Source organism: Mesoplodon bidens (genome assembly GCF_964165515.1).
Source record: "Mesoplodon bidens genome assembly, chromosome: 13".
Classification (NCBI taxonomy): domain Eukaryota; kingdom Metazoa; phylum Chordata; class Mammalia; order Artiodactyla; family Ziphiidae; genus Mesoplodon; species Mesoplodon bidens.
In genome coordinates this window covers 48,211,084-48,223,990 of record NC_138169.1, presented here as the reverse complement: position 1 = coordinate 48,223,990, position 12,907 = coordinate 48,211,084, and the positions used below count along the sequence as shown (strand labels likewise).

The 12,907-nt window shown below is 37.4% G+C and overlaps 1 protein-coding gene across 1 annotated transcript; it reads right to left on the bottom strand.

Annotated features, from left to right (window-relative positions):
• Positions 1-11,893: 11,893 nt before the first annotated feature.
• Positions 11,894-12,238, bottom strand: LOC308626977 (large ribosomal subunit protein P1-like; the record flags this gene model as incomplete). Its single annotated transcript, XM_081252585.1, has 1 exon — positions 11,894-12,238. One exon carries the CDS (start codon positions 12,236-12,238, stop codon positions 11,894-11,896), a length of 345 nt encoding a protein of 114 aa, XP_081108711.1.
• Between the last annotated feature and the right edge of the window lie 669 nt (positions 12,239-12,907).

The following is a 12,907-nucleotide window of genomic DNA, read 5'->3' as shown; positions in this document are numbered from 1 at the left end:
AAAAAATGTATTTGAGCAAGGTTCTCTTATCTTCCTTTACAAATAAGGAGCCTAAGACACAGAGAAGTTAATTTCTCAAGATAACAAGGTAAATGAGCAGTAGGTCCAATATTTGAACTCTGGCAGACTAAATCTACCACACATGTTCCCCACCTCTCTGTAAACTGCCTCTTTGGGAATTCTGATCTAGGGATGCTCACCTAACAGTACTTGGAAGGGCTGCCTATCCAGGTACAACTCTAATCAGGAGGAAGCTACATGAGATGGAACTTTCTTACAGAGGTTGAAGGGAGGTGGTGTTTAGTATAATTGGGCTAGGTTTGAATCTGTTATCTTAACGAGAAAAGCACTTTATGCTGAGAATGCTAGAGCAGAAAGATGGAAGGAATCTAGGTTCTAAGGACATCTCTGCCCCAACCCTCAGGGTTCCTCCCAATCTCTGGACCTCCAGGTATAGGATATAATGTGTCCTTATTGTCTCTCTATGATTTTTTTTTTGTTATGTTGTGTTATTGAACTATTATATTTGAAGTTGTATAGCCAATTGAGTACTAAAAAAGCCACATTAACATTTTTAGTTTAATATTTGTTAAATTCCCCATAAAGTATTGTCACTATTTTGGTCTAGTACTTATTTAAACCATCATGATATATTAAGTGGTAAAAAGAAGTTGCACATCAGAGATTTTAACCATAACAAGAAAAAAATCAAATGTTAAAAAATGTCAATGGGGACTTTTTTTTTTTTTTTTAGCTAATTGGGGGTCTCACTGTTGTGGCCTCTCCCGTTGTGGAGCACAGGCTCCGGACGCGCAGGCTCAGCGGCCATGGCTCACGGGCCCAGCCGCTCCGCAGTATGTGGGATCTTCCCGGACCGGGGCACGAACCCGTGTCCCCTGCATCGGCAGGAGGACTCTCAACCACTGCGCCACCAGGGAAGCCCGACATTTTTAATTAGACTAACGTTATAGTCAGATTCAGTATTTTGCGTGTATCTTAAACTATAAAATTGGCTTACGTGAAAGAATGGATCAAAAATTGCCAGCATTATATCTTAAGAAGAGGGGTAGAAAAGAATAACATATGTATGACTACTGTTAGATGCACTGGCCAAATCTGAAGTGTCTTAACCAATTTCATAATGTCTTTCTCAAAACTGAAAAAAAATTGATGTAAACTAAAAAAGCATAATGTAGACTAATCATTTGTCAATTTTATTTTTAACTGAAGCCATTTTGTGGTAGCTTTTATAAGGACAGATTCATGCAACATTATATATCTTTCCCTTCAATTTCTTCAGACAATCAAACACAAATCTCTTCATAGTAAATTGAATAGATGCCAAACAGAAACTTCCGGTGGTAGCTTTGCTGCCTCTTCTTTGATAAGAAAAGGGAAAATTCACCATCATTCATTTAACAAATCTGTACAGAGTGCCTATTATGTGACAGGCACTGTTCTAGGGATATAACACTAAATGAAACAGATAAAAACACCTGTCCGTATGGAGCATACATTTTAGTTGAAGGAGATGGACAATTAACCAAAAACAACTAGTAAAATGAGTAGTAAATGTTATAAAGAAAATAAAGCAAGAAATGAGGATGGGAATGCCTCTGAGAGGGGGACTTGTGATTTTAAATAGGATGGTCACAAAAAATGGCACTTAGATGAGGTCAGGTGGCAAGCCCCATGGATATCCAAGGAAAGAGTGTTCCCCGCAGAAGGAAGCCACAGATGCAAAGACCCTGAGGCAACATCATGCATGGCCTTTTCAAGAAGCTACAGAGGTCAGTGGAGCAGAATAAGCAAGGGAGAGTGATTGTAGTTGAATGTGAGGGTCTTGAGGTAACAGGAACCTATTGGGGAGAGATGCAGGGAAGCACTTGAAAGCATTTGAGATGACCTTGGCTTTAAAATACTCCATAGAGGTAGGGCTTGAGAAAAAGCATTTCACTGTGGTCATGCTTTAGTTAATATAGATCTTTTTTCTCTGTCTCTCATGTGGCCCAAGTCTGTTAAGTGCAGTCAGGGTAATCAGACGGTTCACCATGTACCATATTAAAAGGAATGATCAGCTTGAGACAAAATCTGTCTAATCAGTTTTTTGGATTTTTTTTTACCTTAATTCTATACAGCTTTGCAAGTTAAAATTTTCTTCATGATCTTTTTTAGACTTTTATGAGCTTTTATTTTTTCAGTGTCCAAACAAATCTATTAATATTATTATATATTTTAATCCAATAATAATACTAAATGAGTTTTAATAAAAACCAGCAGAAACTTGCCCTACCTCTCCCCAGTTCTCCTTAAAAACAGTCATTCTATCTTTTACCTGCTGTTCTTGGCATTCACATCTATATATATATATTTTGTTTGGTTGGTTGGTTTTGGCTGCGTTGGGTCTTCATTGCTGCATGCGGGCTTTCTCTAGTTGCAGCCAACGGGGGCCACTCTTCGGTGCGGTGCGCAGGCTTCTCTTTGCGGTGGCTTCTCTTGTTGTGGAGCACGGGCTCTAGGCGCGCGGGCTTCAGTAGTTGTGGCATGCGAGCTCAGTAGTTGTGGCTCGCGGGCTCTAGAGCACAGGCTCAGTAGTTGTGGTGCATGGGCTTAGTTGCTCCACGGCACATGGGATCTTCCCAGACCACGGCTTGCACCTGTGTCCCCTGCATTGGCAGGTGGATTCTTAACCACTGCACCACCAGGGAAGCCCCACATCTATATTTATAAATAATTTGCTAAGGTGATATGTCTTTGTCTATCACTTTTGACTTTCTGATACCTACCACTTCTTCCCATTTTGATAAAATTAAAACAAAAAATAGTTAAACCAAAAATCAGTGTTCACATTACTACATACTGCAGAGTGAAATAATTATTATGATTACATTTCCTTTCTTATACAATTGTCCCTTTCTGGAATTTATTTTTGCCTTTGTCTTTTACCTAAATAGATTTTTAGAAACAAATGGATTTAAAAAAAATTCCGCTACTCCTTTGAAACCACCATACATTTGTAACTAGTTATATATTTTTTTAAATGCTCAAACTCTAGCATCCCTTTTCACCCCGCCCCACCATTTTTTCTGGGAATTTTCCTCCTACAACCTTTAGTTTTTTTTCTTCATTCTGAGTCTGATTGCTCTTTAGGTCTATGACACAGACAGCATCCCGGGATTTCCCTTCCCAATTCTCATTAAATGTACATTTTTGTCCCTGAGCCCTATGTCTCCTTTTTCTTCAATTGCTTCTTGGTTCTGCCAAAGCATATCCTCTTGTAGTTTGCTTAAAACTAACTAACTAATTAATTTTTTAACAAGATACACAGGAGATGCACTAGAAATGGAACAACAGTGATTGGTTATTCTCTTGATGGGTGATTTGATTGGGTAGAGAATTCTGGGTTGAAAATTATGTGAATATACAAAGAATTTGAAGTCTTTCCATCCCTGGAGCTCTGCCATTCCCATCGCTTTGCCCAATATGGTGATTTTGTTTCCATCCATTGTGCTGAGTGCCTTGAATCTCACGTTCTTCAGGGCAGAGAAATTGTCTTTTTCCTGATTAATCTGCTCTGCTTTCTCTACCATCTTCTTCTTTTAGATTGATCCTTTATATTTTTTTTTCTTATTTTCCCATTCTTGATCTTTTTATCCTACCTTGAAGATATTTCATGATTTTATCTTTAATTCTTCTTCTAGATATGTTTCACCTTGTTTATAGCTACTTCATTATTCTCCTTTTCATTTCTGAGGATATTCATTGGGCAGCTTTGTTTCTTATTTCTATTTTTTGGTGGTGATGGTGGTTGTGGTGGTAGTTGATTGGTTAGTTGGTTGATGTTGTGTATTTTCTTCTCTTCCCAGAATCATCCCTATTTCAAGTTTATTTTTTTGTTGTTTTATTTTTTAAATTTCTGTCCTTTAGATTTTCATAAAAAATGGAGTTACACTTATCTCAGTTTCTGTTTATACTTAAGATTCATGTACTAAAGTGTGTTTGGACATTTTATGTCATTAGGCAAGATTGTTAATTAGCAAACATTATTCTTGAGTCCAGAGGTTCCCCTTCCCCTTTATTCAGAGAATAGCTCACAGTCTTCCACCTGACCAATGAGAGGGTGAAGGACGCTGACTCTACTAAGGGGTTACTCCTGGGATCTGACACTGTTAATATACTTCTAACCACCCCTGACTTTCGGTATTATCTTCAGCCATGCCCTGCACTAACCTGGGAACTCCAAGTCCCAAGTCCCCTAGAGGTTCTAAAATGCAAATCAGTTCACTTTTTGTTACTATTCACCACTGCAAGACCTTTAGGTTTTAGTTTTTTCCATGTTCATAACCCCATCAAAAGACATTTTCTTAATATATTAAGATACCTCCTCCACTGCTCTCTTCTCTCCTTTTATCTTTGCTCTTATAAGTCTGTTTTATCCCTTTATTGTCTTTTTAGAAGTAACCTAGAGAGAGAGGAAATAGTATGGTCACACAACTGTCTCTGATCTATACCTGTGATTTTGATTTTAAACATTTTCTGATTTTTTTCTAAGACTTCCTTACTGACAAATAACAAATCTGAGAATATGTTGCTTTGATTTGGTTTCAAATAAAATAATGCTTAACAGAGCAGCTACTCATAAATATTTATTTACAGGTAGTGAATATAATGAAAGTATTCTGTAATTTAATGATTACAGTATAAATGACTGGTCAATTAATGAATTCGAGCTAATGCATAGCATCAGGGAAATATTTTACCTTGTCTATACGAAGAAGTATCCTCCTCTTTCTGTAAAACAACAGGCACTTTTTTCTTATGAGGCTTCTAGTTAATTTCTTAGCTTCAGAAATATCAATCTCCTTAGTTCTGAAAGCCATATTAGAATAATTTAAATAAGCATTCTGATAGGAGTCTGCTCTGTGTTTTCTGGCTGAAAAACCTTGTGTGGACCTAGGACAAGTTACCACCAGATTATACAGTACCATTTAATATCGAGTCCCCCCATGAAACCTATATCCTTCTTTGGTCAGCCTGGCCTATGTTCACTGAGGTTTAGGGCACTGAAGTGTTCATGCTAAGATCTTGCCATAAAAGTTTTTTTTTTCTCTGACTGACCACAGATTGTTTAAAAAAAAAAAAATCAGAAACACTAATATGGCAAATCTCAGCTTGCCCTTAGCTCTGTGATTAAGCAGGATAAGCAATAACATTGACAAGTTGCCTTGATAAATTTCAGAAGCCAAATGAAACTGTTGACTCTTGGGAATGAATTCACTGGAGGATGTTACACTATTCTTAAGGAGTAGTCACTGGAGATTTCCCCAGGACTCCACAGACTTAAATAATAAAAATTAAAAAAATAAAACTGTTGGCAAAAATAAAATAGAAGGACACAGACAAAAATAAGGGAAAACTTATAACCAGTGTTTTTGATGTTGTTGTTTGTTTTATGACAGCTTTATTGAGATATAGTTCACATAAAATATAATTCACCCCATTAAAGTATACAATTCAGGGAGTTTTAGTACAATATGTTTAGTATATAAAATATTTAGTGTATTTAGTATATTCAGAGATGTGTAGCCATCATCACATTCTACTTTTAAAACATTTTTATTGTCTCAAAAAGAAACTCCATACCCCTTAACGGTCACTTGCCTTTCTCTCTTCCCCCAGCTGCTGGCAACCATTAATCACTTTCTGTCTTTATGGGTTTGCCTATTCTGGACATTTTATATAAATGGAATCATACAATATTTGGCCTTTTGTGTCTGGCTTCTTTCAGTTAGCATAATGTTTTCAAGGTTCATCCATGCTATAGCATAGATTAATATTTCATTCCTTTCTGTCACCAATAATATTCCTTTGTGTGGCTATAACAGATCTTGTTATCTATTTATCAACTGAAGGACATTTGGATTGTTTTAACTTTTTGGCTATTTTAAATAATGCTTTTATGAACATTTGTGTATTTTTGTAGACATAAATTTTCATTTCTCTAGGGGGTATTCCAAGGAGTGAAATGGCAATCCATACGGTTTAAAGTGTTAAGAAAATGCCAAACAGTTTTTCAAAATGGCTGTACTATTTTATGATACCAGTTGTGTATAAGGGCTCCAGTTTCTCCACAACCTCACCAACACTTTTTATTGTCATTTTTTTAGCAATTCTAGTGAATGTGAAGTGGCATCTGATTGTGGATTTTATTTGTATTTCCTTAATGAATAGTGAAGTAGAGCATCTCTTCATGTGCTTATTGGCCACTTGTAGATCTTCTTTGAAGAAATGTCTATGCAAATCTTTTTATAATTAAGGTTTATTTCTATCTAAATTTCATTCCATTCATCTATATGTCCATTCTTATGCCAGTACCGCATGGTTTTGGTTACTGTAGCTTTGTAATAAATTTTGAAATTAGCAAGTGTGAGTCCTCCAGTTTTGTTCTTCATTCTTAAAATTGTTTGGATCCCTTTTGTTTTCATATGAATCTTAAGATCTACTTATCAAATACTGCAGAAAACACAGCTGAGATTTTGATGTGGATTGTGTCGAATCTGTAGATCAGTTTGGGTTGTATTGCCATCTTAACAATACTAAGTCTTCCAATTTGTAAACATAAAATATCTTTCCATTTATTGAGGTTTGCTTTCATTTCTTTCAACAATATTTTTCAATTTTCAGGGTACACATCTTGCACTTCTTTTGTTAAATTTATTCCTAAGTATTTTATTATTTATGATACCATTATAAGTGGAATTGTTTTCTTAATTTCATTTTCAGATTGCTCATTGCTAATATATAGAAAAACAGGGCTTCCCTGGTGGCGCAGTGGTTGAGAGTCCGCCTGCCGATGCAGGGGACACGGGTTCGTGCCCCAGTCCGGGAAGATCCCACATGCCGTGGAGCGGCTGGGCCCATGAGTCATGGCCGCTGGGCCTGCGCTTCCGGAGCCTGTGCTCTGCAACGGGGGAGGCCACAAGAGTGAGAGGCCCGTGTATCACAAAAAAAAAAAAAAAAAGAAAAACCCCTGATTTTTATATAATGATCTTCTGTCCTGCAACCTTGCTGAACTCATTTATTAGTTTTAATATTTTTACTGTGGATTCCTCAGGATTTTCTCTATAAGATCATGCCATCTATGAACAGAGATAGTTTTATTTCTTCTTTTAAAATCTGTATGCCATTTTTTTCTTATTCTCACTAATTGCCCAGTCTAGGACCTCTAGTACAATGTTAAATTGAAGCGGTGAGAGCAGACATCCTTATTTTTAATTTTAGGGGAAATCATACTATCATTTACCAGAAGTATATTAGCAGTGGATTTTTCCTAGATGCCTTTTATCAGGTTGAAGAAGTTTCTTTCTACTGCTAGTTGGTTGAATATTTTTATCATGAAAGGATGTCGGATTTTGTCAAAAGCTTTTCCTGCATCTCTTAAGATGATCAGATAGTTTTTGTTCTATATCCTACTAACATGATTGTGTTACATTGATTCATTTTCAGATGCTAAGCCAACCTTGCATTCCTGGGTTAAACTCCATTTGAACATTGTGTATAATACTTTTTATATGTTGATGACTACCAGTTTGACTTTAGCTGTGAACAATACTCTGCACACTATTTGGAAAGTGGTGACAATGTGAAACACTAAGTATAACAATGGCAATAATATGCTTGCCTGACTCTGTGCTGGACATTTTTACATCCATTGACTCATTTAGTCTTCACACCAGCCCAATGCATTGGATCCTAATATTACCCGAATTTTACAGACTATAAACCTGATTCTCAGAGAAGTTATGTAACTTGCCCAAGGTCATAGTACTAGTACTATTGAGTGGAGATGCTGGTGTTCTGAACAGTCTGACTCCATAACTGGGCTTTTAGCCACACATTCCAGGAGTATATATTGAGATATGGGTACTCTTTCCTAAGTAAGTACTGTATCTTCTCTTTGTATTTTCATTTCCATCTGTCTGTTGTGTTCAGGGTTCAAGCCACTAAAGATGAATTAATAGTGCTGATTGACAAAGTTGTTTCTGGGGCAGAGGTACAGGTTCATTCAATTTAGATTCAGTTTGCCACTCACATACCATAATCTATAGGGATGAGAGCACGTGGGATAACTGAAAATAGATCACAAATACACACTGGATTTATCTAGAAAATGTCCAATTTCTTTTCACGAAAATGCAGAATTATGATCTAATTCACTGTCTTTAATATTTGTATGCTTCTTTTTTCCAGATGTTTAGAAAGACTTCCCTGAGCTTACCTTGCCAGATCTATTTGGGTCCCTCAGGTTACAAATATATTAAGGATAAGGAGTTTGCAAAGGAATAAAGTCTTAAAGAGAATATGCAAAACTTGTAGGACCATAAAGAGAAATGGAAATAACATGTTAGATTGGTAGAACCTTGTTTTCTTTTTCCAAAATACTCTTTAGTATGAACATATTGTTTTACAGTTCAAGGAAGGAGAAACATTAAATAAGTGAATAAATAAGCTTATTTTGAAGAAAAAAGAGACTGAGATTGTAACGTATATTCAAATACCATTTTGAATCTTTTTTCTACTTTCTGATTTATATTTCCCAATGCCCTTTAAATTTACTGTATTTAATAATCTGCTGGGATTTTTTAAGAAAGTACTAAGAAACATTAGCTACCAAGATGAAGAGAGCTTTGAAAAGATCTGCACCCCAAAATAATGTCCAACAGAAAATTATCATTCAGATTAAACAAAGTGAGCTAACGTTAATTAAAACTCCTCTTTTTTTTTTTCCCTGGTGAATGTCTCAGTTCTTACCAGTAGCTAACAGATCACGTTGGAGAGTATTTAGGCGTTCAGAATCCACAGTCCTCAAAAGAACCTCCAAATCTGAACTCCAGAAGCTAATATTTAAGTAGTTGTTCATCAATTCTACTCGGATGAAGAGAATTTCTGAGGAGCCCTTGTCTTTATCAGTGAGAAAAGCTGGAAGAAAGGAGTCCAACTCAACTATCCCTGCCCTAAATTCTTATGGTTCCGAGCTCTTCTGTGTCACAAAGCAACCCTGAGTGAAGTGTCAGCTCTGTGCTCTCCCCCACTGCCCGTCTGTAGCGCTGCATGGCTTTGCATTGCTTAAGGATAAACAGGTTGAAGTTGCATATGGTTAACATTTTTTGTTTGAGCTGGTGCAGGGAGAGATTGATTAGCATCTGCAGGTCTCACATGGTGTCACGGGCAGTAAAGGAATGACTGAAGTAGTTGCAGACAGCATGGAGTCTGCGTTCCTCTCTTTGCCTAAGAAATCATGGATAATTAACACGGATTGAATACAAAGCATGAGAGCAGAAGCACGAGATCAGAAACCCCCATCTCCACGTGGGATCTCCATATTTACCTGTATTATATGAGGCAATAAAAACCAGAGGAGAAAAGTAATAAAAACGCAATAGTAATAAAAACTTGTATTTACATAATTTCTTTCTGCCCCAGGATTCCGAAGCATTTGATGAAAATCATATAGGAAAACCTGTCACGGGACCTATGACTTCTAACTGACAGAAGAGCTCATTAGCAATTACAGGCTGGCCAAAGGAACCAGAGACAAAATGCATTTTAGAAAGAGAGTCCTGCCTTAGGTCTTCTGACTTATCCTGTTGCCTTTATGACTATAAATCAGAGTGATCAATTTCAAACATACTCCTACTTGTCATTTGAAAGTGGCGAGAATCATTAAAAGCTCACAAATTCACCAAATTACAATCAACCTGTAACTGTGAAATCCATGCTTACTTAGGGAAGTGTTAGGTGCACATTTTATGTCCTTTCATTGGTGCTTCCCAACATGGAATTAAAGGACAAGGCCTTCATCTTATGTGCCCAGCATTATCAGGTTTCCCAGACATCTTTCCTATACATGAGTTGAAACTCGTACTGTGGCTATGAAATAAGGCCATTTTTCTTATGATTTGAAAAGATTTGTAAGGCACAGATGTCAGCTCCAGCTGTTTTTATCAGTGATCTGCAGGCTACAGTGGTCCTTTGTAAGTTGTGCTCTTACAAATGCCATGAGGGTGTGTTCTACTAACACCCACATATTGAGAATCCCCACCAAAAACTGGATTTGAGAGAGAAATTGTGCTTGAAGCCAAGAGGAGTTTTGAAAGATTAGACAGTAATAAAATAGCTACTTCCCCAGAACATGAGGACTTCTGTGGCAAATCCATTGCTTTTCAATTCAACAAAATCTCTTGTATGTATCAGACAGGTGCCAGTTATAATTCTACTCCTCATAATAATAGTGAATGCACATGATGTAGGTATTCTTTAAAGTCTTTAAGCATATTACCTCATTTAAGCCTCAACAACATGATGAGGTAGGTACTACTTTTATATGTAAGGATAGCAAAGTTTGGGATGGTTAAATTATCTGCTAACGTCACAGCCATTTGCAAAGTGCCATTGGTTCTAAAATGAAGTCACAATGAAATCATTCTTTAGTCTTATCTCTCGGATTCTTATCTCTAGATAATAAGTCCAAGAAATAAGGGAAAGTAAATGTTCTCCTGCCATTTTAATTGAAAGAAAAGTGAGGAGTAGAATCTCATAAAGTCAGAGTTGAGACAGCAGATATAAAATCAGCCCTATATCCTAGCTATTGATATCATGTCATTATTTTTTTATCAATTCACCCAACAAAGACTATACATTTTTCATTGCTATAGTGGAAATCACAACTAAACTATTATAATACCAATTACACCAGAAAAATAAAGCATAGCATAAGCACCATCACTTGCAAAGGGTTTTTATGTTTTACTTGATATGACTTCATGAGACAAGATATAATAGATGATATCACCTATGTGTGAACTTCTCCAATCCACTTATTCACTCTACACACTCCCAGCCTCAGTTTCCCCTCTAAAATCCTCCCAGCTCAAAAATTCAATGATCCTATAATTCTAAGTCACAGCAGTTTTTTGAAAGTATGCTTTACGCATTATTCTTTTTATGCCTTTTGAATATAAGACAGTTGATATTAACCAAGTATTCTCAAATAGTCTCACAAACATTGGATGTTCACTATAGCAATCCTGACTCCAAAAAACCTTCATGAATCAACCTGTTATAAAATAAAGCATTACAGTAAGGCAGATAAATATTATCATCTGCTACAGCTTCCCAAAACATTCTTCATAAGTGATGTTTTATGCGACATGATTGGAAAGCACTGCCATCTCCCTTAAGGTTAAACTTGTGATCATCATGTAGACAGGAAATAAAAACCTCTGCATAGAATTGTATTCATGTCATTTATGAAGCAGAAGTAAAGAATCACAGAGAATGAAACGTTTTCATAACAGCAAAGAACCACAGTTAATATTTTTTGAGCCTTTGCTCTGTGCAACACTTTATAGGCATTATCTCATTTAAATTAAATGTAGAATAATCATGGGTAAGACTTCTTGAGCCTTCTCTCATTTAATACTCACAATAACCCTATGAAGTAATAAAGTAGATAACTGATATTCTACTCAGCATATTATTATTTAGAATGTTCACATTTTATTTGAATTGTTTCTCAAATTTTCCCCATTAATAACAGAGACTGTTTTTTTCCATCCAATTTATCTTTCCTTCTTCATTTACTAAGAGAACGCTAATTGGATTAAGGGTGCCAACGTGCCCATACAAAAACTTGCATTCCAAGCCTCTTCAGTAGTGAGAGGTGTTCCTGTTACACTCTCCTGACCAATAATATATAAACAAAAATTTCCTGCTAGGAATTCTGAGAAAACTTATTTATTTATTTATTTATTTATTTATTTATTTATTTATAACAGTAAGACCAACAGCAGCAAAGAGTTCAGCTTTTTATTGACCCTGTTACTAAAGGGATTTAGTCAAAAAGACCAAAGCGCATGCCATCATAAGACTCTTCAGATTCTTCTTTCTTTGCTTCTGCTTTCTTCTCCTCAGCTGGGGCAGCAGTGATGGAGGGGGCAGGACCTCCTGCTGGGGCAGCACCAGCTGCTGGGGCAAGTCCACCAGTCCCCACGTTGCGCATGAGGATTCCGATGTTGACATTGGCCAAAGCCTTTGCAAACAAGCCTGGCCAGAGATGTTCAACATTTACACCGGCTGCTTTAATGAGGGCATTTATCTTATCCTCTGTGACTGTCACCTCATCGTCGTGCAGGATGAGGGCCGAGTAGATGCACGCCAGCTCCAAGATGGAGGCCATGGTGCGGGCAAGTGCTAGGTGGGGCCGCCGGGCACGGTGCTAGTCTCTGGATAAAGTGAGGGCCTCACCCTAAAAGTGGCCTTTGCTTCCTTAGCACCTTAGAGGCAGCTGAAGAGAGGCAAGTAAGCCTTTTTAAATAGGACAGTTTGGGTTCTTGCCCGAGAAGATGTTTAAGGGGATACATGCTGCAAACAGATGGTCCTGGGTGGATTTACCCTGGCCCAGTCACATCTTGTTTTTCTTTCTATACCACTTCGTACCTCTGGGTGTCAGGCCCCTTCCTCTCTTCCAAAGTGGGGCCATTGGAAAGTGTGGTCTTCACACTCAGTTTGGATGGAACTCAACACAACCTGGAGAATGTGAGAGGATCCTTAAAGGAATGTCGTTGATGGACAGCATCCATACACTAAAGCACAGGAGCAGGCAAAGTTGTGCTCACCAGGCTTTCACCTCCCTTCTTTGTCACTTCCTCTCCAGATGCTGATATTTCTTTCCAGGTGACCCTACAAGGTGAGTCTAACCCTGACCTCCTGTAAGGTTATTGTCCCACCACCATCAAACCAGATCTACCAGCCTGGGAGCCTGGAAGTGGAGAGTGGTAAGGGGGATTCCTCTGCCTCTCCCTCTAGTAGCTTCCTAATCTGTTGTTAGATCCTTCACTCTTTTAAA